General features: G+C 38.0%; 1 protein-coding gene across 4 annotated transcripts; it reads left to right on the top strand.

Annotated features, from left to right (window-relative positions):
• Positions 1–785: 785 nt before the first annotated feature.
• LOC109005138 (probable galacturonosyltransferase 15) lies at positions 786–26,664 on the top strand. Of its 4 annotated transcripts, XM_035693445.1 has the most exons (8): positions 797–937; positions 1,079–1,398; positions 1,616–1,659; positions 3,957–4,106; positions 16,650–17,228; positions 17,327–17,629; positions 18,458–18,694; positions 26,611–26,664. In XM_035693445.1, the coding sequence occupies exons 2-8, from the start codon at positions 1,179–1,181 to the stop codon at positions 26,623–26,625; spliced, it is 1,548 nt and encodes a 515-aa protein (XP_035549338.1). In that variant the 5' UTR covers positions 797–937; positions 1,079–1,178; the 3' UTR covers positions 26,626–26,664. The 4 variants fall into 4 exon arrangements, with proteins under 4 accessions (XP_035549339.1, XP_035549338.1, XP_035549337.1 ...); XM_035693446.1 differs by lacking the exon at positions 26,611–26,664 and having other exon boundaries at positions 786–937; positions 18,492–18,614; XM_035693444.1 differs by lacking the exon at positions 26,611–26,664 and having other exon boundaries at positions 3,960–4,106; positions 18,458–19,015.
• The last annotated feature ends 515 nt before the right edge of the window (positions 26,665–27,179 follow it).

Raw genomic sequence — 27,179 nt, 5'->3', positions numbered from 1 at the left:
TAGATCTTTTTTGTTTTTTAATTATCTTGAAGAAAGTAAAATAAAACTAAGTAAAAGAACCTTAATAGATAAGATGCATGAATGGAGGAAGGAGGGAAGGAGAGGGAGGAAGAGGCCTTGTATTCCTTCCCTTCTGACAAAAATCAAATCTGTAACTTTTGATTTTTTACGAGAGAGACGGAGAAGGAGGCGTCTCAAGCAATATTATTATATAGCCATTCACAATATTATTCGATGGCCATGATTGAGGCTTTAGTTTATTAGAAATGCTTTATGTTTTTTATGGATATTTTCACTACCCAATGTGATGGTTGTCATTAGGCCTCTTTTATTTTCACAACTCATTTTTAATTCATTTCATTTCATTTCATATAATTATTATAATTTTTTCAAATTCCTATACAAAATAAAATAAACATTTCAATTTTTTTAAATTTTAAAATAAAAATAATATTAAAAATATATTCTAATAATATTTTATTTAATTTTTAATTTTAATTTCAACTCATCTTATCTTATATAAAAAAAAAATTAGACCTAATTGTTTTGTACATGACGATTCTGTCTCTTTCTCACATGTTCTTTGTCAACTCAATTATCTGTCGGTGGAGGTCACATCCGTAGTTTCACGCAAAATGAAGGCCAAATCAGACAATTTGATAAAGGTCCTTCCCAAATCATATCTAATTGCGCGTCCCTCTTTCCCGCGGCTTTGGTAACTTGGTTTTGGCTTTTCCCACTCTCACGCTGTCTCCCACTCTCTCTCTCTCTCTCCAATTTCATTTATTTTTATTTCCCAAACTTACTGAGTATTTATTGAGAATTGATATTGATTGTTTTAATAGTCCGAACAAAAATATATGGGAGCGTGAAATATATCTCCGAGTCTCTGACAAAGCTACCCAATTCTCTTGAGTTCCTGTCTCGTCCGGAACAGGTAAATTATTGCTCTTCTAAACCCAGTCCAATTCCAATACTTTTCCGATTCGTTTTTGCGCTTCGCTTCAACATTTCCATCTCAAGCATGCCTTTTCACTGCGTGTATCTGTGTGTGTATTATTTTTTTCTGTACCGACAGATCTTGCTTGAAATGAGCATAAACAGGAATCAGCTGGAGTGAACCGACCGTTTGAAACCGTATTCATGGAATTGGAGGAAGTTCATAAAAGCTCGAGAACATGAAGTTTTACATATCAACGACGGGGATAAAGCGAGTAACGATATCGAGCTCCGGTAGCGCAGTGAAGGGATCGCTGCCGACGGCCACGGCGAGTCGTCGTATTCCGAGCCGGACGGTGCTGCCGGTGGTGCTAGTGCTAGGGATCGCTCTGCCATTTCTCTTCGTGAGAATTGCGTTTTTGGTGCTCGAATCTGCCGCTGCCTGTTCCTCCCCTCTTGGTAATTTTGCAATCTTAGATTAAAGTACGCTTTTGAGAATGTTGTGGAGGAATAGAGTGTGCAGTGTATAGTTGTACCTTATTCCCCAAAATGGTTATGTCTATGGATAACATGGATTTTAGTAGAAGGTACAACTACGCTCAGAATGACCTATGTCTACGTTACAAGCTGACATTTCTCTCTAATTATTTAATTATATTTTCGGTTTTATTGGCAGATTGTATAGGATGGAGGTTTTTCACGGGGGATGACGCATCTATGGTAAGTGTTCGAACTTCCAATACATAATGATGAAAAATGAAAATTATATGCCTATAGAAAAATAATTGAAAATTAAATTCCTATATAAAATTAATTGAAAATTATATACCAGTTGTTGTAAATTTTTTTAATTAGTTTTTTCAGTGCACCACACCTTGCGATGGTATCTATACAGTTTGTCTTGTGAGATGATTCGATGCACTACATGCCACGTCTACTGCTTGATATCATTTTAATGTTTTTTTTTTCTTTAACGGGCAAAAGGTTTGACAACTCTTTTTTTTTCCGAGTGCGCCCGACTATCCCTATATTTTAAAGATTATTTTGTAGCGGATTGATGTGGTAGCAGGCCATTAAAAATCTTAATTTCTTAAATTCATATGATTTTAGAAAAATATGAGTATATCGTTATTTTATTTTATATTTTTTTAATGCTTTCAAAACCGGTAGTTTTATTGGAATAAATATAAAGAGAGTTCTTGATTGGTTACACAGATGAGATTAGAAATTTGAAAATAGTAGTGAGATAATTTGTGAATAATAGTAAAATAATTTGAATTAAGATTTTTATAGGATTTTAAGAAATGAAAGAGAAAATATTGAATAAAAAAATTATAAAGTTAATAGATGGTTAAAATATAATGTTTTAATATTATTTTTGTTTTGTGATTTGAAAAAGTTAAAAATTATTTTTTATGTTTTGTTTAGAAGTTTGAGAAAGTTGTAGTGATTAAATAATGATTAGATGTAAAAGTTGAAAAATTAAAAATTAAAAATTGAAAAATATTTGTGCTTGAATGTTAATATAAAATAAGATGAGACGTGTGATAAGATAATTTAAAAGGTTTGTCAAACCAAACCAAACTTTAGAGTTGACATAAGAAGTGTCACGTAAGCTGTGATATCAATTTGTGGAACATATCATATCAACTACAACTAGGTTCATGTCCACCATTTTCTAACGTCAATTAGAACAGTTTGCACAACTGTCTTGGATTAAATTCGCTTTAACTTACCCATTATTCATGCGTGGTTATTGCACTTTTCTTTTCTATACGAGTGAGAAGGATTTTGTTAAAATTGTGACATTCACAGATCAGTTTGTTGATTCTTCTTACATCTTCCCGTGTGGCCAATTTAAGGGCCACATTTCTTTATTTTTCTTCTTGTGTTTTTTCTATAAAAGCTGCCAATTTTTCATGATTTTAATTTTGACCTTGCTTGGACGTTTCGAACTAACTTTTTATGAATTCCATAAGCACCTTTTCCTATAATGGTTTTCCCTATGATTGTGCCGTGAAGATTGCTTGATTTGTTAGCAAACTTTTTACAAAAAGAAATGGGAAATATTTTAATTATAAAGTGATTATATAAAAATAAATTTATAAATTGATGTGTCTTGATGTGGCACGTCAGATTATAAAATTATTTTTATTATAATGTAGATATAATAAATTTTATAAAATCACGATAGTTTATAAGTTTATTTTATATAATTTTTTTGTTTTGTTTATAACAGTTCTTAAAAGAAATTCTTAAACCTCTCATTTAAAAAAAAAAAAAAAAAGTAATAATAATAATTTTCAGTTAATCGGTGTTACCAGTATAACTAACCTGAGTGAAAAGGATTTGCCCGTGTGAACGTACAGGCGCAATGCCCAATTTGATAAAGGCAATGGTAGCCTGCTTGGATTCCAACTGCGAGCCCACCCGCACCTGGTCTATACAAATAGAATAATTATGTCCTCTTTCGTAAATTAGACAAATGAATGGTGGCATTTTCGCCCCCCAAAGGATATGCCGAATATAATCCAAGGATAAGCGCATTTTGAGACGCTGTCGGTTGCACTCCACCTGTTACTTTCTAGGACACGTGGCCAGTTGTATTGCAATCATATTATTTCCATCCATCGTAATCTACTTTTTATCTAAAACAAACCAAATAATTTGAAGAAACAAACAAAATTATAATAATCGGTGAATTAGCTAGATGCGTCCACACCATTCTGATGCGACGACGTTCTTATTGAAAAATGTCTAAGAGAGTTGCATGCATTAAATTTGCCTGGACCTGCCCGGGGAAAATTTTCTCGTCATTAATAACGTTACGTGGCTAGAAACATACACGGCAGAACGGTTTTTTGGGGTGGGATTCATTACATTTTTTGTTCGTTTCTATTTTTTATTAGAAAGGGTCTCCGATTCCGACGTTAGTGTCATGGGAGTATTGATTGAAAAGATTAATGGTCCATTGATGCGTTTGCTCCTTGCCGTATGGTGATGTATGTACCGTACAGAAGCTCAGAGAAGAGCTAACTGGAGCACTAGTTGAGGCAACGACGGGTAACGTTAACGAGGAACAAATAGAATCGTTCAACGAGCTTGTGAAGGATATGACGTCGAAAGGACACGATATCAAGGCATTCGCTTTCAAGACCAAGGCTATGGTACACGCATACTCCTCTCAACTTCTGTTCCTTTTTTTTTCTCCTGTGCTGTTTGTACGATATTTTATCTGTGCTGTTTGGTTCCCGAATAATCATAACTTTCACAGCATGAGAATAATCATAAATTGCATAATTTAGAAAACATAAGTAAAACTTTTGTAATATAAGCATGTTCCTTATTTTTAACTATTACATTCATCATGTTTAACATTTGTAAAACTTTACTTGCCTAACGTTTCATATCATAAGGACATAAAAGGAGTTTACATGAGAAGGCATGTAAACACTTTTCTTATATATAACATATGTAATGCTCATAAAGATATGTTCATGCTACTAACCTCATTTTCTAGCGTCCACGGTGTCACTCCTTATCCAATCTAGAAAAACGCTCATTATCATTACTACTATTTCCATGGATGATCACACAGTCACATACGTGGTTGACTTGCTTAACATGTAATATGCAAATCGTTGGTTTTCTATGCTCTTTGGTTTGTCAATATAGTCTTGAGTAATGCTACAAACCATGCTCCTATCCCACTATATATAGTAACGCTTTTCTTAATCCTGTTGAATTTTCCTTGTACCTTATCTCTATTCTTTTTTTATTCCTTCTATGGTCGTTAGGTCCTCAAATATGACTTTCAAGTTTCTGTCATGGGCTTAAGGACTTACTGCACTCAGCCTATAACTGAATCACTAACCTTCTTATTTGGGGTTCGTGTGGCTTTATGTCCTAGAATCTTTCAAAAGTTGTCTAGTTTGGCTTTATGATCCCTGTACAGCGGAAGTCAGGTCTCATTTTGGACTCTACATGTGAGTTTTAGGGCAAGTTTGGGTGCTAAGATGATCTCAGATCATCTGAAATAGTTACTTACAGATGGATATACTCTCCATTCAAACACACAAAACTTCTTTCATTTGAAATAACCTCACTTTTTTAATCTTAACTCAGCATTGTTCATTGAAGGGACTTTTAGGTGCTGTTTAGATAGTGAGTTGAAATGAGATAAAAATTAAAAGTTGAATAAAATATTGTTAGAATATTATTATTGTTTTGGAATTTGAAAAAATAAAATTGTTTATTATATTTTGTGTGAAAATTTATAAAATTTGTAATGATTAGATGAGATGAGATGAAACACTTCCACTATCCAAACGGGGCCTTATTATTATTCTATTACTACAACAATAAACCAATCATTGATGGAACCCACAACTTTTTCAACTTCCCATAAAAACAGTTAAAACATATCTCAACTTACTTCATACTTCCAAACACACCCAAACACATCTCAGTGGGACTCACAAAACCCACTCAAACATCTTAATTCACTACTATTTACAGATAAACTTAGATCATCTAAAATACTCTTAGCATCCAGAGGGAGCCTTAGAGCTAAAAAATTGTGGTAAGTGCTAATATATGCATGCCGTGAACTTGCTACCTTGCTGAAATTTCTAGGTTTGTCTCAACTTGACAAATTCTGAGCCATGAAGAATGAGTCCTCAGGGCTTAAAACCATGGCCTTAAAGGCCTAGTGAATAGCCCAAAATGGACTTGACAGCACCCGTTCAAAGTGCTGTTGTTCTGTTGCAGAATTTCCACAAACACTCATGAGTGAAATTGAGTCGTCTTTATACTTATGCTCAACTCTAAAACCAGCAATGGAAAAAGGGTTTTTTTCGGGGGGGGTGGGGGGGGCAAAAATGCATGGTTTTGTTTTTTATCATCATCCTCAATTGTTTCAATAAAAACTTGTTATAGATCATGTTTTATACATCAAATCATATGCTTAGCACTATACAACACGGGGGGTTTGAGAGAGGTTTTTAACTAAGAAAGTTTGCTACTCAAAAGGGTTAGGACTAGATTACTAATCTGTCCACCTCTTCTTTCCTTTGCCCAAAAGCTGAATCCTTGGACTCTTCTAGCCCTAGAATTCTATGTTTCGACATATAAAAACTATAAGACTATGTTAGGATCACAAAAGATAGGGAATTTCGAGATTTAGGGATAATACTTGTTGAAACTTACCCTGGATTTAACTTAGATATTGCACAAAGATTTGCAGCCTTTAGCAATCTATTAGGACTTCAAAGAGGTATTGTTAAATAAAGAAAAAAAAACTTAGGGTTATAATAATTATTTAGGTTCTGGAATTTAGGCAGTGACTTTCACTCAAAATTTGAAGAAGTAAACTCACCTAAATCACCAAAGGGAGGCCATGTCATGGACGTGTTAAAGGTCCTCAATATATGAAAGTGTAGTGTACTACTGTAATGGTGGTTGTGTAATGTAAGAACAGAATGCTAGAAATGGAAATAGACTAATTGCTTGGATTGCTACGGGATCTTCGAGGGTCCCTAACCTCCAAAATAGTAAGTTCAAACAATAGCTTTCAAGATAGGAAAATTAGCAGCTCTCTTTCCCTCCTGTTATACTCTTCAGGAATAACCGACTAGACTAATTAATAAAAGACACGTGTACTGTAAAATACTGAATTACAAAAGGGCAAAGTGGTAACTAAGTATATTATGAAACTAACTAACTAGCTTCTAGAACACAGCGTCACTTATCCAATCTCCTTCCACAATGCGTTTTGCCTCCAAGGTTTATGGTCATGGACCGATCCTGTAGTAAAGTACTTGGGCTCCCAACTAATCTGCATTTTCCTCATGGGCCTCATAACAAACTCCCACACTCAAAAGAACCTTGTCCACAAGGTTTAGAATATTGGTGCAAATCAAATTGTCTAACCACCGGGGTCAAAGAGACACATATTCTTTTCGCCCATAGAAGTGGATTACCGAGATATGGAGCTACCTGTAGCTGACGTGCTGCTGCTGATGCTAGTGAATGCTGATCAGGGTAAGCAGAGGAGGTATAACGAGTTTGAGGCATAGTGAAAGGCCTGAGATTCTGGTGTTGTGCATAACAATGAAGATAAGGAACTTGGAGTTGCGACAAAGGATCCAACCCATTTCCAGCTCTGTTAGCACGATTCTTAGCTTCTATCTCGCCATCTCCAGCTGACAAGGACAAGAAATTGAAACTTTGCTTCTGTCGAGTGTACACCCCGGATGCTAGAGGAGCCTGGGGCTAATCTTGATGAAGTTGCCCATCAAATCTATTGGTTGCCATAAGCAATCCTAGATTTGATCCTTCCTCTAGTCTCCATTGATTAAGTTGCAGCAGCAACCTCTCCTAGCTCTCTGGCATTTTTGAGATCTGAATGAGAGGACTTATATTAACATGAACAACACACCTCTTCCATGTATTTTTTTTAACAGTAACTTTTGAAACTCTTCCACTTGAAGAACCATTTTTTGATGACCTGTGTCTGGAGGCAATCAAAGCAGCATCAAGCCAACTCGGAATTCTAGCATCAGAGGACTGCAAAGAAGGACCACGACTCCCACCACCATATGAGACAACTGAAGACAGTCCTGGCCACAATATCAAACCATTTTTCTTGGGCTCATTGGTCCTATTTTGTTGTTCCAGTTCACTTGCAGATGTTACAGTGGTTACTGCCCCCAACGTCATCTCTGGTTTCCTCTCAATTGGAGGGGTTTCTAGTTGTGTGGGTAGATTTAATACGCCTGTGTCAAAGCTTAGCTCATAATTGTGTAATGGCTTTTCACTGTCATTGTCACTGCTATCTAAGAATGGCATGCCGGTTAGATTTAGTTGAGGAATAGAACAATTTAATTCCATTCGGATTTTCGCTCCGGTGGGCAAATCCAGTTGTTTCAGTTGAGAGAACCTGCGGAAGCCAACATCCATCGTGATAGGAAAAATAGTAGGCATGGCGATCAGAATTTCCCCGATCAAGAGAACTAGCAGATTTTCACTTTCATACGTACATGTGTGATGATGTATTGGGTGGAAGACTATAACCTCAACGATAATCCCGATAGCAACCAAACAAATACATAAATTACCACTTCTAATGGGCATTTTCACAAACAACTAAGGCCCTTCTATCCTTGTGAACACAACGCGAAGAGAAAAAGGAAAGGAAATATTTCTTCTGAAAGGATTTTTTCAGATTACCTCCCTTTTCACCCTCACATTCTGAGTTGATGACCCACTTGGTTATAGCAATCGTATGAACCTTATGACCCAACTCACGGCCAAAATCGTATTGTTGCTCGATCTCTCTCAAGTGTTGAGTCACCCTCTGCTCATCAAGGGTTCGCAGCACATCACGAAGGGAAATAATGCAAATTAGCTCATACTCTCTATCATACATTTCCAAGGCTTGATGTTACTGAGAGATGCATTGGACACATTTTGCACTTCATCAGAAGTCCTCTTCCATAATTGTTCGAGAGGAGAATCGGGATGCTCGTCTTTGAAGTCATTGTAGAACATCTCTAAAAGAGGACCCATCAAATCCCAAGAGCCTCACCAAATATGATTATCTTTTGGAAAGCAAATTAAGAAATTAAAGGTATCTGCAAACCCTTGCTCCTTAAGATGGTGGAGACGGTGTCGCTTGGAAGAGTCATGGTCGTCGTCATTTTTTTCTTCTTCTTCCTCAAGGCCTCTCCATCGGTCCATGTTATGATCCTCTTTTGCCTTGTCTTCTTCCATGGTTGCAGAACAGAAGATGGGGTTGTGGTTTAGGCTAGAAAGGAGGATGACGGTGGCCAAGGGAGTTAGATCTGAGTTGATGGTGACCAACGACAAACCCAACATTCCAAGCCCTGCGACAGTGCCTATGGAGGTGTTGGAACCCCCCGGTGGTTCGGCGAGTAGCTAGGGCGGCTCTCATCATCCCTCTGTCTTTCCCTTCTTTGTGGTTTTGAGAGAGTGCGTGAATGCCAGGGTAAAAAATCCTTACAAGAATATTTCAATGGTAATCTCTATCTCAATGAACATCACCCCTGGTTTCACACTTAATAATTTCCCTATCAGGAAGCGGTCGCGAGGCTCGATCCTCTGAAAATTGAGAAATTAATTTTGGTTTTGGATTTCTAAGAACTAAAGGAAGGGAAATTTCTTGAGGATAAACGTCTGTGGACACTGCCACAAATTTCTCCACCGCCACTGGATTTTCTATGTCCTCCTCCCTTTCTACGGAACCTTCTTCACCGACAAGGGCTACTACGAGTTCTGGTATTGGTTTGACTCCGATAGTTGGTACCCCCTCAACCGCATCAATCACGTCTATCTCCATCTCATTTTCTACAGCCACCAATGTATTCCCGTTGGAAATTTCGTTGAAAGGTTGTGCAATTTCATGAAGAATTTCTGGAATGGTGGTGTCTTTTGTTTCCTCTTCATTCTTTGCTGCATCTTCTACGTCGTCCTATGGCATTTGTTTTTGTAAGTAAAACGATGTGTTGAGGGTCTTTTTCTTTGGGAAGGTGTTTGTAATTCAGTTGATATAAATACAGAGAGGGAAGGGGTGAGGGTCATCGAAGACTTTGGTGGTAGTTTGTAGAGGTTGGAATTACCTCGAATAATTCCGTTTCTTGATTCAATAAAGTCCAAGAATGATTATTTCTGTTCTTTTCCATGTTTCTTGATCTTGATACTTAACAGTTGGTATCATAGGCAAGTTTCGATCTTGGGACCTGTGGGTTATGGGCCACTGTGAGGAGAAGTAACAGGAGGCGATCCAGAGGCAATTGGATCACCAGGAACAGTCCATTCATTCCATCACGAACAAGTTAGATCAACTGAACGACATGATTCGTACATTGGTTGAGCATCATCGTGTGCTTCTTTATGTGGAAGTGGACCAAGATTTTCATATGGGTAGTCAGGATGATAGATTTTCTTTATTGAGGGTGTAAGATTGGATTTCCCTCATTTTGATGGAAATAGCCCGTCGGAGTGGGTTTTCAAAGTAATGCAACACTTTGAATTCCTTGAAACACCTCTTCATTAGAGGTTGCCAATAGTTTCGTACCATATGCAAGGGGAAGCCCTTATATGGTACTAGTAAAGATTTTAAGGAGCACTCAAGGCATCTGCTGGCTGTGTTGAGGGTCCTGAGACAACACCATTTGTTTGCCAAGAGGTCAAAATGTAGGTTTGCTGTTACAGAAATTGATTATCTGGGACACTTGATATTCGGTGAAGGAGTTAAAGCTGATCCATCTAAGATATCAGCTATGTTGGAGTGGCCTGTGCCAGCTGATTTGAAGTCACTCAGGGGCTTTTTGGGACTCACAGGTTACTATAGGAAGTTTATAAAGGATTATGGCATGATTGCAGCACCCCTTACATTTTTATTTAAGAAAAATTGCTTTGAGTGGACTGATGTGGCCACTGAAGCTTTTCAAAATTTAAAGAAGGTTGTTACACAGCCTCTTGTATTGAGGCTTCAAGAGGTTTCTAAGGCATTCACAATTGAATGTGATGCAAGTGGATGTGGATTGGGAGACATGTTAATGCAAGAGGGTCAACCTATTGCATATTATAGCAAGGTCCTCAAGAGTCAAAGTTAAAGCTCTGGTGTTATCAACTTATGAAAGGGAACTGTTAGCCATTGTAACTGCTGTACAGAAGTGGAGGCTATACCTCCTTGGCCAGTCTTTTAAAATCAAGACTGGCCAACAAGCCCTCAACTTTTTGTTGGAGCAAAAGGTGGGTACTGAGTTACAGCAAAAGTGGGTGACTAAATTGATGGGACATGACTTTTCCATCGGCTACAAAAGAGGGAAGGAGAATAAGGCTGCAGATGCCTTATCAAGGAAGTTTGAAGAGGAAGAATGAACACTGTCAGTTATTTTTTTTCCCACCCCACTTTGGATTGAGGAGCTTAAGCAGAGTTATGCACTTTCACGGGGAATTCGGAAGTTATGTTCAAGGCTTCAGAAAGGGGAACAAACAGACAAACATTATTCCTGACATCAAGGGCTTTTACTAAGAAAAGGCAAAATTATTTTGGTTCCAGATTCTGAATTCAAACAAAAAGTGCTACACCACAGCTATTCTGACCCTCAAGCTGGACATGCAGGCTACCACAAAACTCTTGAATGGGCTAAGATGGATTTCTACTCGCAAGGAATGCATGGAGACATTAAGAAGATGGTGAGAGAGTGTGATACCTGTCAAATCACTAAGTATGAAGTTGTCCATCCTGCTGGCTTGCTGCCGCTACTAACTGGGACAAGAAGAGTCCATGGTCTGATATTTAGATGGACTTTATAGAGGGTTTGCCACTATCACATGGGTTAGTGTAGTATTTTCTGTGGTTGACAGGTCGACTAAATATACCCATTTTTTCTCTCTGCCCCATCCTTATACTGCAACCAAGGTAGCCCAAGTGTTTTTCTTAGGGGTGTTCAGATTGCATGGGATGCCTAAAACCATAGTTTCTTACAGAGATGCAGTGTTTACTAGTAAATTTGGGAAAAATCTTTTTGAGCTGCAAGACACTGCCTTAGCTTTCAGCTCTGCCTATCATCCACACACAGATAGGCAAAGTGAAGCTTCGAACAAATGCTTGGAGGGATACTTAAAGGTGCTTGTAGAGTCTCAGCCCAAGCAGTGGAGTGTGTGGCTTCCTATGGCTGAGTGGTGTTATAACACCACTAGTCATTCATCAACCAGGATGACTCCTTTTGAAGCCATGTATGGCTATGCTCCTCCAAAGTTGTCCTATGTTACAGGGACAACAGCTAATGCTGTTGTGGATTAGCCACTTAAGACTAGGGAGCAGATTATGTCAGAACTGAAGGAGAATTTGAATAAGGCTTGAGAGAGGATGACGTTCTTTGCAGATAAAGAAAGGACTGAAAGGAGTTTTGAGTTGGGAGACTGGGTATTTCTGAAGTTGCTACCTTATAGACAGAAGTCAGTAGCATTGAGACAACCTTAAGCTGGCACCAAGATATTATGGTCCTTTCAAAGTTTTAGCCAAGATTGGGGAAGTGGCTGATAAACTGGACCTACCAGTTTCCTCAAGATCCCATCCAGTGTTCCACGTTTCATGTCTTAAAAGAAGCTTGGGCAGCACATCACACACCTACAAACCTTGCCACCAGTGGACAAGGAAGGTTTACTTCAACCAGAACCAGAACCAGAACCAGAACTGATAATGGAGAGAAGATTAAAGAAAAGGGGCAATCAACCTATCGCAGAAGTTTTAATTCAGTGGAGAGGGGCATTATCAGAAGACAGTTCTTGGGAATCATTGTGGAAGCTGATGGAATTGTATCCCCACCTTGTGGGCAAAGTGCTCTGAGTGGGAGGAATGGCAGTCACAAGCTTTGTGGTCAAGGCTTTGTTAAGTGGGGGAAATCGTCATTTGACGTGGAAGGGAACTGGCAGTTAAAGGCTGAAGATAAAATGGGGAGTTTGGGTTAATGAAACAGGTCGTTTTGATGAATGTAAGGGTGCATGTAGTGTAAATGAAACAGGGCGTTTTGTATTTGTTTGTGTGAGTAAAACGGTGTGATGAGGGTCTTCTTCTTTGGGAAGGTGTTTGTAGTTCAGTTCATATAAATACAAAGAGGGAAAGGGGTGAGGGTCATTGGAGACTTTGGTGGTAGTTTGTGGAGGTTGGAATTACCTTGAATAATTCCATTTCTTGATTCAATAAAGTCCAAGAACGATTCTTTCTGTTCTTTTTCTTGTTTCTTGATCTTGATACTTAACAGGCCAACAGATAGAATTTCTGTTAAGGAAGGAGAAAAGCTGTGATTTTATGATTTTTTTTGGAGTTTTAGGGGATGAAAAAGAGCAGCATCAAAGGGGAGTTTAGCCTGAGTTGAAAAGGTTAGGGTTTTCTTGGGTTGCATATAGATTGAGGAGAAAAGGTGTTTTTAGTGGCAACTTCCTTGGTTAGTAGCAAACGTCGAAGCCTTGATTTAGGACTCTTAAATGCAGGAATTACTGGTTTAGTGCCAATCAGAAATTTGGTCAGTTTTTCTTCTCCTATACTATACCCAATTAGGAAATTTTCATCTACTTGCCTTCTATAACAAATCAGCACCTAAATCAATTCATCTTAAACCTTATAACAAGCAGACAGCTGTTGGAGTTAGGGAAATCAAGGCATTTTTCGAAAATTAGTCCCCAAAAATATGATCCCAAATTTGGAAGCCCTTGTGCTTGCATATTATGACAGCGGGAAAAGATCAACTCAGAACTGTTTGACAATTATCTTACAACTCCATATTAAATTAAGGGTAGTTTCTTAAACTTAAAACTTATTTTTAATGGAGTGGCATGCTTGCGTAGAATGGGTTGTGAATTTACAAGATTGACTCTAAATAACACCTTGAGGAGGGTGAATAGGTGTATGTCACAGTTCTTTGTCCAATTTTAATTCATGTCAAATAGTAGCAACATCTATTAAATATCAAATCAGCCCACATGTATCAAATCACAATATTGAATTAACATATAAATATGAATGATAAAGCAAAAGAAGCCAACATCTATTATAAAGGGTTTTCTTACAAACCCTTTATACTATGAAGCCCTTACTTGCCATGACAAAATGACCTGTTTTGTCCCTACCTTAGTAGCAGCCAGAACCTCTAATAATCTTCAAACCTGGCTTCTTCCCCTGGAACCTCCCATGGCTAAACTCACCTCAAATCACACTATCACTATCTTTGTATTTTGTGTGGTTACAAAACTCCAAGAGAGATAATTCTTGTAAAAGTCCCAAAACTCTTTTACTCTCTTGGCACACTTGGATGGATTATCACTATTGATCAAACTCTTTTTCAGTTTCCAAATCCCATTCCTGAAAATCTGCAGATGACCAATCATGACAGTTCCTGACTGGACACGAATTCTGAGGAATCACTATTGATCAAACTCTTTTTCAGTTTCCAAATCCCATTCCTGAAAATCTGCAGATGACCTATCATGACAGATTCCTGACTGGACATGAATTCTGAGGAATCCTCAAATTTCCAGATAGCATAGTCTTATCCAAACTTTGAATTTTGAGATATTGAAGCATCCGTCTTCATCCAATACTAAATTTATCTATTCAAATAGAACATTTGTACATAAATTTGATCTCGTATTAACCCTCATGCTTGGGTAATGAGATGAGATCAAATTTCTATGAATTATAATGAATTTGTCTGTAAATAGAAGTGAAATGGTTTGATTTAAATGTTTTATTGGGTTTTGGGAATGGAGAGAGAAAAAGTTAATAAAAATATTATAAAGTTAAAAAATTGTTTGAATATAATTTTTTAATATTATTTTTGTTTTGAAATTTGAAAACGTTATATTGTTTTTTGTGTTTTGTGTGGAAGTTTGAGAAAGTTGTAATGATTAGGTAATGATTAGATGCAAAAGTTGAAAATTTAAAATTGAAAAATGTTGTGTTTTAGTGATATTTAGGAAGAAAATTATGAAATATTTTGAGATAAGATGGTTTCAACTCATCTCACTTCTCAAACATGGCCTAAATCTTATCTATCAACCCAAACCAAATAACAAACGTTACCCATTGTTTTGAAACTGAATTTAGCCAGTACTACAAATACTAACAGGTTGTAAAATAGTTATGAAAAAGTTTTAGGTATATCATTACCCTAATAATTTTATGTTTTACTTATAGAAAAAAATGATTTACTGATCATTTGCCTTCAATACAAAGTTAAAAACTCTTTTATGGCCACAAGCTACAGATAAATAATAACAAAGAATCGAGAAACAGTAACGTTGAGGCCACGAAAAAGATCCATCGTGAAAAGTATAGGAATAATTAGAATAGCTGCAAAATAAACTTTGGATGAGTTTCTGGAACTGGGTAGACTTTTTACGATTGGAATACAGTAAACTAAGGATATTTCTGAGAAAACTCTATCTCACGGCAGAGAATAGAGAGATTATTTTTCAACTTATATATTAGTTTTACAGCTCATCTATAGAAGGAAAGAAAGGAATGAAAGGAAGTAAAGCTACATTACTATACACTTCTATAACATAACATTACAAACAAATATTAGGCTTGATCTGTGGCATGCAAGAATCATGGATAATTTGCAAGCTGGACAACCTGAAATCATTTGATGGAATTCCGTGAGAAGCTGTCTTCCTAAAATATAGAGTTATCTTAAACTTCCTATGATTTTGTTTAAATTGATAATTTTTTTCTGTCTTTGAAACATGTTGACAACTGATTGTTAATGCTAAAAGTAACAAAATAATGTTGCCTAAGGCATAAAGGAAGTTGAAACAAAAAAAATAAGAGGGTGTCATCATTGGAAACCTAGCTCTTGGAAATAATAGAGATTGAAAATTAAAAGAGAGAACAAAAGGATCTCACCGCTAGCAATGCATATCATTGAAATAAAAGGCATTAGAAATTAAAAGAAATGGAAAATTTTGAGGGAATCACTTATTTGAAATGTTAGTATGCCATGGAGAGTTGAAGAATGAAGTGGCAGCTAAAGAGGAACGTAGTGATAATTGTTGCTTGACGGTAATTGCGTTGTGAGATTGTCGTGGAAGTGAAATGTTATTAAGGATAAAATAAAGATTTGTACACTTCGTAATATTTTAAAAATCTGGCTGTGATAGGTAATGGACTTGGAGATTCGAAAAAGAAGATCTTGATTAAAAGGTTGCCGCAGCTGTGACTATCAAAGATCTATTCATAAGAGCTGGACTTAAGTTTTGAAGATGCAAGGGTGTAATTGAAGAGACCTTCTGTTAGCTGAACATAAAATCATGTTAGAATTTCAGAGCTTTGAAGAATGCTGTGGCAGCTTAAAATTTATTGAAGAGAATATAGTAGTGATGATTGTCGCTAGAGAGGGATTGGGCATGAGATTATTGTGACTATGGCTACCATGATGGTTTTGTGGCTGCAACTGTTGGGGTAAATGACTGGGCGATTGCGGATGCTATAGTTTAGAAGCCATGAAGAGTGCTCATAGAGATTGATTGAACTGTACCATTTAAGATATTTTACATGTTTGAAGATTCATATGATGCATGTCTGGTTCATATAGCCTATAAATGCATAGTTCAATCTCAGAATTCAAACATAAACTTAGGGATAACTATAGAGATAATATGTCACCAATGGTGATAAAATCCTATAGATTCTTGCATACCAACCTAATTTTCACTAGTTTAGATATAATGTACTGGTTATGGACCATTGCATCGTATACACTCTCTATCGTGTTGGTTTAAGCCTCTTATCCATATTTGATGTAATTCTACTACTTTAGAAGTTTTTGTATTGCATATTGATATCATATTGTACCCTGTATCCTGGTCTTCTATCCATACCCATACTAGTATTCTTGTAATTTGTGGAAATTATGGAGCTTGGTTTTTTTGCTAGTGATTTGCATGAAATGTGCAAAAAATGCCAGGCTGGTTGTTATTATTTTGATAATCTTAGCATGAATTGTGTATATTCAAATTTCAAACAAGAGGAAACTGTACGAGATGGGTTGAACATGTCAGGTCAATGTGGATATTTGCATTAGTACTTTGAAGTATGAGAGTGAATGAAACCAAGAGACATATGATCATCATAATATGAAGATTAAGCCTAAACCTACATTTCTTGTCTTGATATGTAGCTGCTAAGGATGGAGCATAAGGTCCAGTCAGCAAGACAGCGCGAGTCTATTTTCTGGCATTTAGCATCACATGGTGTTCCCAAGAGCTTACATTGTCTTTGCCTCAAACTTGCTGAAGAATATGCTGTAAATTCAATGGCTCGATCTCTTCTACCTCCACCAGAATATGTTTCTCGCCTTGCTGACCCCTCATTTCTCCACCTTGTTCTCCTAACTGATAATGTCCTTGCAGCATCTGTTGTTGTCTCTTCTACGATCCAAAATTCAGCCAACCCTGGAAAATTAGTGTTCCACATAGTAACTGACAAAAAAACATACACCCCAATGCATGCATGGTTTGCAATCAATTCTCTTAAATCTGCTGTGGTGGAAGTTAAGGGATTGCACCAATATGACTGGTCTCAGGAAGTGAATGTTGGGGTTAAACAGATGCTAGAGATTCATCGCCTAATTTGGAAGCACAACTACAATAATTTGAATGACGAAGATTTTGAATATAAAGGACACAAAAGATATCTAGAGGCATTAAGCCCTAGCTCCCTCTCCCTCTTGAATCATCTCCGAATTTATATCCCCGAGGTAGTCACCCAATATTTTCACTGAATCTTCTGAGTAAATGACACGTCAGATTTTCACACTTGACAATTGATTTATCATGTGATTTTCATGGGCCACAGCTATTTCCAGATCTCAACAAGATACTATTCTTGGATGATGATATTGTTGTGCAACACGACATAGCATCTTTGTTGGAGTTGGATCTCAAAGGAAAAGTTGTTGGTGCAGTTGTTAATTCATGGTGTGGAGATGGCTGCTGCCCAGGAAGAAAATACAGGGACTATTTGAACTTCTCTCATCCAATTATATCATCCAACTTTGATCATGATCGTTGTGCATGGCTGTATGGCATGAATATATTTGATATAGAAGCTTGGAGAAGGACCAACATTACTGCAACTTACCATCAATGGCTAGAGCTTGTAAGTATATTCCCTCACATTTTCACAAGATTGTAACGAGAAACTGTCCCTAACACTTTCACAAGATGGTAACGAGAAACTGTTGTCAATGTGATTTGCATATTGTCCTCGAGATGGATATAGCTAATGATTTTTTGGCATCATGCATTTGCTCTTGAAAAAAAGTTTTGTTTTGTGTTTTTCTTAGAAATTAAAACCATTATTTTAAAGCAAGTAATATGGGAGAATCTTGCTCTTTTTTATGATTAGAAGTGGTGGTTTATACTTGCTTGTACTGTCCTTGGGTGATTAATGACCTGCGATTGAACAAATATTGATTATTCTTACTCCTTTGAAATGCCATAGGGAAAGCAGCTAGAAACAGTGCGTAATAGATACAGAGAAGATAATGTTTGAGATTGAATGGAGGATAAGTTTTCCTTCTGATTTTTATTTTGCTTGCGCTGCAGTTTATTATCCTTCCCCATCTGTTTCTTTGTGAAAAATAGCATAATTAAGTTGTTCATGGTAGCATTTTTATTCAAACTACTGTCCTCCCAAAAGCATTTAGATTACCTTGCTGAAAAACTCAGCCATTTGCCAGCATTTTCCACATGGTATAGGCATCTCCTACCTTGAAAAAAATGAAATCATCTGCTTCTGGCATGGATGAATATTATCATAAATTTCATATGCTATACTGTCCAAAACCCAGTTTCGGATAGATATTTTGGGGAATATCTCTCTAGATTTCACTAGTCTGATGGGTAAATATGCTTACCATGTTGATTTGAAAAGGAAATAATTTTCCCTTGTTTGTTGCTATAATATTATTACCTTATCTCACAGAGCCTCAAATCTGGGTTGGCATTATGGCATCCAGGAGTCCTCCCACCTTCCTTGATAGCTTTTGAGGGTCATGTGCATCCTATTGATCCATCATGGCATGTTGCCGGATTAGGCTATCAATCGACTGAAATTCATCGAGAGATATTGGAAGATGCTGCTGTAATACATTTCAGTGGCCCTGCAAAGCCATGGCTCGAGATTGGGTTTCCGGAGGTACGAAGCATTTGGAATAAATATGTAAGTTTCTCAAACAAGTTCATTAGGGAATGTAGGCTCATGGGGTGAAGAGAGCAAAGTTCTCTCACTCATATATTCATTTCGGGCAAAACACAGAGGTACGATATGGGACCAGAGAGAAGGAGGTTTTACCTTCAGTCTCTGCTCATACTTAGCTCCGCCTTGCACAATGTTGGTTAATTCATGTCCATAATAGATATTAGCCGAGGGTTCCACGCATATGCAATATACCATCGGTAGGGTAATGTTATAGTTCTCTAACAATATTGTAATTACGTTTAGCAAGGTAATATGAAATCATTTATGCTGATGATGAAACTATTTTTTGTTATGTTATTCAATCTCGTCAATATAGTTGCAGTTGGTATTGGTTTGCTGTTTGAGGTTTAGTTGGTTTGTAATAATTACTAGGGTTCTTTTTTTTCCCAGCACTTTGCCAAATGTTAAGGCCGGAGAAATAACCAGGAGCAACAATAGTAACAGAAATTAGAATTTTCACTCTTGTATTGGCTCGCACAAAGTCCACTTGATCTTCCATTACCTTTTTAATTACAACCCTATATATAACTGAATTTGTGTGAACAAATTAGCACCCTTGTCGTTGAGGGAAAGTGTTCAAAGTAGGTACCATTGGACAATGTTCGATGTAAGGCAGTTCAACACTTAAAAGAAATTTATTGCTCTAAATATAATAACAGGGGCTTGCAGCCACTGGGAACGTAAAAAGACTGCGTAATTTGTTGTCCAGTTTTCCTATTAACTAGTCGCATAGCGGAGAAAATTACTAAATTTACTAAATGATAATTTTTCAGTGTAAAATGGATGCAAGAGTTAAAGCCAACCAAAGAGTCCATAGAGATCGAAGGCCAAGTACACGAGAGTATAAAAATTGAAAGGGAAGAAGGGAGAGTTATCAACCTTGCATAAAGCAAGGGAGATGAGACATAAAGTTGGATGATAGGACTGTTACGGCCTGTTTGGATAGTAAAAGTGTTTCATCTCAACTTATTTTATCATTACAATTTTTTTAAATTTACACACAAAATATAATAAACAATTCAACTTTTTCAAGTCTCAAAATAATAATAATATTAAAAAATAATATTCTAATAATATTTTATTCAATTTTCAGCTTTTAACTTTCATCTAAAATCATCTCATCTAATCTCATCTTACTATCCAAACGAGACAAAGTTGGAGGAAAAGACAAAGCAACAAAGATGAAACATAAAGTCAGATGATGGGACATACAACGGGGAGATAGATCATAAGGTGGGTTTTGGGGAGTGGGGGTGTGTTTATGGAAACAGAAAAGGGACTTCTTTCAGTTTTAGCTTTTCCTTGTAGAATGAAGACCAGAGAGCTCTAGAGAAGAAATTGAGGACCATAGATAACTCCATGGGAGCACTTATAGAGAGCTTTGTGAGGATGAAGAGCTTGTATGAAAAATCCATTTATAGTGAATTTACACCCCGAATCCTTAGATGTAAGCCTCAGTGCTGAAACCATGAAAACAATGCCCTCCTTTAATTTTGGTTATTCATGATTAAGGAAGCCATGAATGAGAGTCTCGAGTACATCACCACTGTAGACCATTGTGTGAGAGGAGAGGGTCATCTGACCATGCTATGGGCATTGAGCCGTGATAAAAAAAATGCATCAACAGTTTTGCATTGTTCATGAGATGAATTCGTTGTTCTCTGAAGCAAAGGTTGCATGACCCCCCACAAGAACAAGTGAAAGGAGATAAAGCCATCGAAGAAAGGACATGAGTTGCCTAGAAAACCATGTTAAAAGCAGAGGCTATTTCTATACAGAGGAAGCATAGCGCTCAAAGGACTACTACAACGGAGGAGCTTCATATCTCGGAAGTGTGGAGCTTGAGATATCGGAAGTGTGGAGGTTGTAACCTAGGGAAGGAAAGTCTTGGAGACCTTGGAAGAACCTCGCAACTAACGTGATGGAAACCTCTTGATGTAGAGAGCTCTTCAAGCCAAATCGCTAGTACTTGCTAAATGAGAGCTCGACGAGTAGAAATTACAAAGCAATACACACCTTCTGTGGGAAAAGCTCTTGTATTGGGGCACAAAAGTAGTAATTCCCAAAACCTTTTAACATAAACGAAATCTCATCATCAAAGATCGTTTTTCTCCACGGTTTTTCACTCGATGCACGAAATCTCATCATATATGGCAAAACTTATTGTGATGGGAGCGTTTTGTGCCATAAGTCCACTATTTCCCACTAGCGATAGTCATGGAGGAAGAAATCATGGGAAAACCCCATATTTCTTGTAGTACAAAGTGCTTGCAAGCTCACAAAATATAATGCTCACCGAACACCATCATCAAGGCCAAAGATGAATTGAGCTAAAGCCCCAAGATCAAGCCACACGGCTTAGAAGTTTGGATCCACGATGTCCTTACTCTGAGCAATGAAGAACGTCTTCACCCTCCCTCCACTAAAAAGCTCAAGCTTGCACATCCTTCCACCGAGTTTGCCTCGAGAAGACTGTAGCAACCACGCCCTTCTTCCCTCGAGATTGTCTCGAGAAGACGGCTAAAGCCCACCCATCCTTCCCTTAAGTTTGCCTCGAGAAGACTATGGAAACCGTGCCCTCCTTCCATCAAGTTTAACTTGGGAAGACGGCTCAAGCTTGAGCATCCTTCCCTTGAGTTTGCCTTGGGAAGACCATGAAAACCACACTATCCTTCCCTCAACTTTGCATCTCGAAGACTGTGAAAACCATGCCCTCATTCCCTCAAGTTTGCCTCATGAAGACGGCTTCAACTCGAAAATCCTTCCCTCAAGTTTACCTCGGAAAGACCATGACAACCACATGCTCCTTCTATCTACTTTTCCTTGGGAAGATTGCAGGAGCCACGCCCACATATCTCTTGAGTTTGCCTTAGGAAGATGGGCGCAAGCCTGTGCACCCTTCCCTCGAGTTTGCATTGGGAAGATTGCAGCAACCACACCCTCCTTTAGCGGCAATCACACCATCTTTTTTTCGGGAGCCTATGGCTATCTTTTCCCTATAAACCATGATAGTCATCGACATCACATTTCTACAAGGATGCACCAAGACTAGGAGGTAGGTCAAGCCTAAACAACATGAAGACAATGCAAGGGATGCGGTGGAACCATAGGCTTTACAAAATGGTGAATTGCAACAAAAAAAAAAAAAAAAAAGAAGGGAGAGGAGAAGATGAACATGACAGGTGAGACCAAGTTTTGGATTCTCAATGCTTTTCTAGCAAGATAAGTCAACCTTGAGAGTAAGGGGTACTATTGGGGATAAAATGAATGCAAGAGTTAAAGCCACCAAATAGCCCATGGTGTGGCAGTTAAGGACCTGGGTCTAGTCCTTAAACATTAAAGTCTGCTAGCTCGCCTTGCCTTGTGATGACCAAATGATTCTTGCTAACTTTCTTGGCCTTGAACGAATTGTGGCAATGGAGGGTCCCTAGGTTGATGGAGGTATGGGGTTTAGCGGTGGAATTGATGGTGATGATGAGTAGGGGTGATCTAAGTGATAAATTTGTGTGTTTGATGCAATGTGGAACAACTTGATGATGGTCCTTGGTATTGGCGCCACTTGGGTGATGTTTAGGGTTGGTCTGGTGAAGTTAAGCTAGGGTATGGGTGGTGGCTAAGAGGGATTACGAAATTGGGAGGAGTTGGATTAGGGTTGGTGTGTAGGATGAGTTGCTAGGGTTTGGAAGGATGTGGATGAGTGAGGCTAGGACTCCTAAATTGTTGGAGACAATTTAAGGATGATGGGAATTCGGCTAAGGCTTGGAAATGAGGATTTGGTGGTATTTGAATGAGTCTAGGGTTGTTCCTAGAATTTAGGGATTTGGAGATGGAAGATAGGATTTGGATATGGCAAGAGGATGAAGGTCTTTGGTGGGATTGAGTGATTCTAGGGATAGAGGGATTCTAGGGATTGAATTCAGAAGATGAGATGAGGATTCCTAAAATGTAGGAATTTCCTTGTGGGGTTTTGGCTAGGGCTAATGTGGCGCCCCCAGCCCCCGCTTGGGATTGGATGGTGACTGAGACATCGGAACATATAACACAAGGCTATACATTCCTCGTATATGACAGATAATATGTTATGCACCTAAGTACACTAGCAGTATGTAATAACGATGCAGCGGAAAAATTAATAAAAGTTGGGTAACTAAACAACACGATAAGAAATTGCAAAGCACATGGTACCACAAACTAATATCATAACCCAAAACATTGTCCCCAAAACATAAACATAGGCCTTAAAGGAAAAATATCCCAAAACATGAAGCATAATTTTTAAGTTCCCAAAAACACGAGAATCCCACAAAAGAAACATAAGTCCACAAAAGATAGCCATAAATGTTGTTGCCTTCTCTCTCTCTCTCTCTCTTTCCCACAAAACACTTATACTCCCGTACTCTTCAAGAAGACTCGAGCTTCACGCGCTTCTCTAAAGCCTTATCCTTGTCTCGATTGTTACGCCGCTTGAACTCGGCAATGAATTCTAGTATACCAATGATTTCTCGATCAATGGCCTCGAAACTCATCCAGATGGAGGACTCAGGCTGATTCATGGCCATTTAAGGCACAATTCGCTCCAGAGGAGGAGGTGCCGTTCTCTTCCTCTTGGTCATCGTCGCCTCTTACTAAACCTGTTACAACTTCTACCATTCCGATTGGAGATTGGTAGTGGAAACTACCATAATGAGATTTCAAGAAATCTCAACAAGTAATCACACAACATACCATAGTTAATACAAGCATACAAAAAGTAGATCATGATATGCATGCATGGACATGTATGTACTTGACTTATAACTTACCGAAATCTTGACTTATGCACTTGACCACTTCCAAAAGACTTGTAATAGAGATTTAAACTTTTCATAAAACTTCTTAACTTTTTCTTACTCGCTTGATCTTATTCAGAACTTGCCTTAACAGAACATATCACAAGATGCTCATCGAGTGATCCTTATCATATGAGCTCTTATATACTTGTTCAGAGGGTGGACACAACGCGACTTCCCTCCTTGCACCGCGTGTTCCTACTAGTTACCGCACCATCAATGGTCCGTACGCCGTGATGAATACTTCATATATAGAGAATCATATTAACTGGACCTTACTTCGTCAGGTTACATGCCTTATGCACCCACTAGCATTAGGTGCTTCCTCGCTCTGACATTCTTTAAAAAGAATCCATTCGAGGCTTGTAACACCTAGACCCAACCAAGCTCAATTTTATTTATTTATTTTTTTCTGTCTATATTTTTTTTTACCCCTAAGTTTCCTGTCGCCCACGGCATGCATGATCACACACATCTCTAGTGTATTTTTATCCACTCCATGCACACGCATGACTCTTTTCCTTCCGCACACACGTCTCCTACAGCTCTAGGGTTTCTTTTTATGTTCAATCACCTTTATATATATATATATATATATATATATATATATATATTTATATACTTTCTACAAAACACCAAGCTGCAACACCCTCAGTTTTTTCCCATCGTTCAAAAATCAGCCCAACGCCTCCACCACGCACGTACATTCGCAGCATGCTTACACTACGGCTCAGCCTCCGTCAAACACTCCACCAAGTTCCAGCCCCTGCTACGCTTTTCAACCACCACTCCACTGCCGCAAACGAGACTGCCGAGACACAACTTGGCGTCTTTTTTTTTTTTTTCGTGTGTTGCTGCATCAGAAAAAGAACAACGCCCATCCTTCCACTATAAACGACCATCACCTAGGCTCAAAACCCCATCGTGCACTTCTATAGTGCACCACCCACGGCCAGCAGAGGAAGATCATCACCACAGGTAGCACCACGTGAGACACTGAGCACGCGGATCGCACGGCAAGAGACTCGCCCGTGCACAGCCAAAAGCCAACCTCCACCTTCACGGTTTTACCCAACCATCTCATGGAAAACGCAGCCTCCTAAGGAGGTCAAGTCGCCGCATGCTCCTCCTCAACGTTGCCATACGCCACCACCGTGACCCAGCTATGAACCCACTAGTGTAGCCACTGATAGCCATCCCGCAAGCCTCTGTTCCTCACTCCCGAAACAGAGGATCTATTCCTCCTACCTTAAGCCACTACGACACCTGCCCACCGAGAGCTCCTTCATGTTGCAGCCCCAGAAACTGTCGGCGAGATTTTCTGTCACCCCAGGTCTGCCTCACGCCACCTCTGCCGCACGGTAATCTCCCTCCCTGTTTTCTCTCTCACGCTCGGCTTGCTCATCCCGTAATCTCTCTCTCCGTTTCCCTCACCGTATTGCTCTCTCTCTCTCTCTCAGTGCCCCACCACCGTGATCTGCCATTGCCCCCAGCTGTGCCGCCGTAGACTTCCACCCAAGCCACCGCTGCACATAGTTTCGGTATGCATGGCCCTTGTCACGTAAAGTTTGATCCTAGGTTATTTTCTCAAAGAGTTATGAGTTTTCTTTCCCAAAATGCCCTTGATTGGGTATGTACCGATCATGTTTTTTATCATCTGCTATGCGTGGGATTTTATTTGCAGTATAAGAATTCATATTTACGGATAGAAGTTAATTTACTAAATATATGAGTTTTAAAATATGATTAAGTTAATTACCAAAATGAATCTAAGTTGTAGTTGTTTAATTTTTAAGATATTTTGGTATAAATATATTAGCTAGTATTAAATCTTATAATTTGATTTCATTAGTAAATAAGTTAGATTTTGTGTTTTAGTACGACTAATTATCTGGGCGTAGATGAATTGAGAAATGTGACGATATTTGAGGATTATGTGAATTTAGTTATTGAGGAATTAAAATAGGTTATTTTAGAAGTTTAGGATTAAATATAGAAATATGTGATTAATTAGAAATTTACAAGAATTACGTGATTATTTTATAGGTGACGATTAATTATTGTTCGACATTTTGAGGAAAATTTCAAAAAAAGCTAAGAAATCCAGGTAAGTGGGGTTCCTATGCTAGACTTTGCATAAAATAAAATGAACTAAGGTCCTTTTTGAAAAATATGCATGTTTTGCTATGAAAAGAAATCTAAAAACAACCTCAGATATTTGTTCTGCATTACTCATGAGATTCTGTTTAAGAAGAAAGTATTTTCTGTCATGACTGATGTAGATATGAGCTTATTTTTGATATTTTATTTCTGAACTTTGAAAAATAGAGCGAATATGAAATTTTGTGTATAAGTTATGTTTTGCGATCTGATTCTGTTCAGTACTTTGTGTTTATAAGATGTGGCACTTGAAAAACCTTTGGCTTGACTTTCTGATTCTGATTATGATATGGTGATTCTGATTTTGTTTTGCTCTGATATGTGGCTCTATCACGGGATATAATAATGACCTCTGGCCCTGTCACGGGATACAATAGTGACCACTGGCCTTGTCACGGGATATAATAGTGACATCTGGCCCTGTCACGAGACATAATAGTGACCTCTGGCCCTGTCACGGGATACAATAGTAACCTCTGGCCCGCCACGGGATATAATAGTGGTTTTCTGTTTTGAGTGCAATCGCTTTAGTAACATGATGATTTATGTTCTGCTTGGCTTTCCGCATAATACAATCCTACTACGGGGGTTAAACTTGGTCTCTGTTCTGATATCATGCTCTGATATGATATGATAAGATGAAGATATCCAGTCATGTTGTGCCAAAGGAGTCTTTGAATATGAAAAGTTGGTTTTTTGAATATGAAATGTTTGAAAAGTCGCTCTGATTTTCTGATAATATGTATTGTTGAGATTTGCATATTGATACTGAAATGTTTGGTTTCTGCATTCTGAACTCTGTAAAAATACTCATGTTTTCATACTAGTATATGTCCTCTGCTTATGGAGTTGTTGATAACTCATCCCTTATCTCTAATTATTTTTCAGATGATTTTCGAATAGTCCAGCTAAGGATCAGGATTATGGAGCATCGGTGAGATGATTATTTAAGCATAATGGATTACTCATAGAAGATTTTTGAGAAGTGGTGGATTTTATTAAGAGATTTTGTAGTATTCTAATGACGTTATATTTTGGAGTCTATAAATATATTGATGAATTGTGAGTTTTAAGTTATAGGGAGTAACTCTTCAATCCCTATGGAAACGGGGCATTACAAGGCTCATCGACTATTCTTCATCGACTCAGGGGTTACCACTCCATTTTTAAGCACTCCAGAGTGGACAGAGGAGTTCCACTAGGACATTCCCCCTCCCTAGCACTGGGGATCGTGATGAAACTTTTTCTTTGAAAACATTTCTTCCCCAAATGCATGTAACATGAGCCTTAACATGCTTACTTATATTGACATATGACATATGAAATGCCGTGCATGAAACAACCAAGCATAACATGTTCATTCCATAGCATGATCACATAAAACACATGAAACATCCAAACACATTCATGAAACCATGGGAACATGCTTACTCTGAAACACTTAGGGTTAAAAATCA

Source organism: Juglans regia, chromosome 8, assembly GCF_001411555.2.
Source record: "Juglans regia cultivar Chandler chromosome 8, Walnut 2.0, whole genome shotgun sequence".
NCBI lineage: Eukaryota > Viridiplantae > Streptophyta > Magnoliopsida > Fagales > Juglandaceae > Juglans > Juglans regia.
This window is presented reverse-complemented; position numbering and strand designations above follow the sequence as displayed.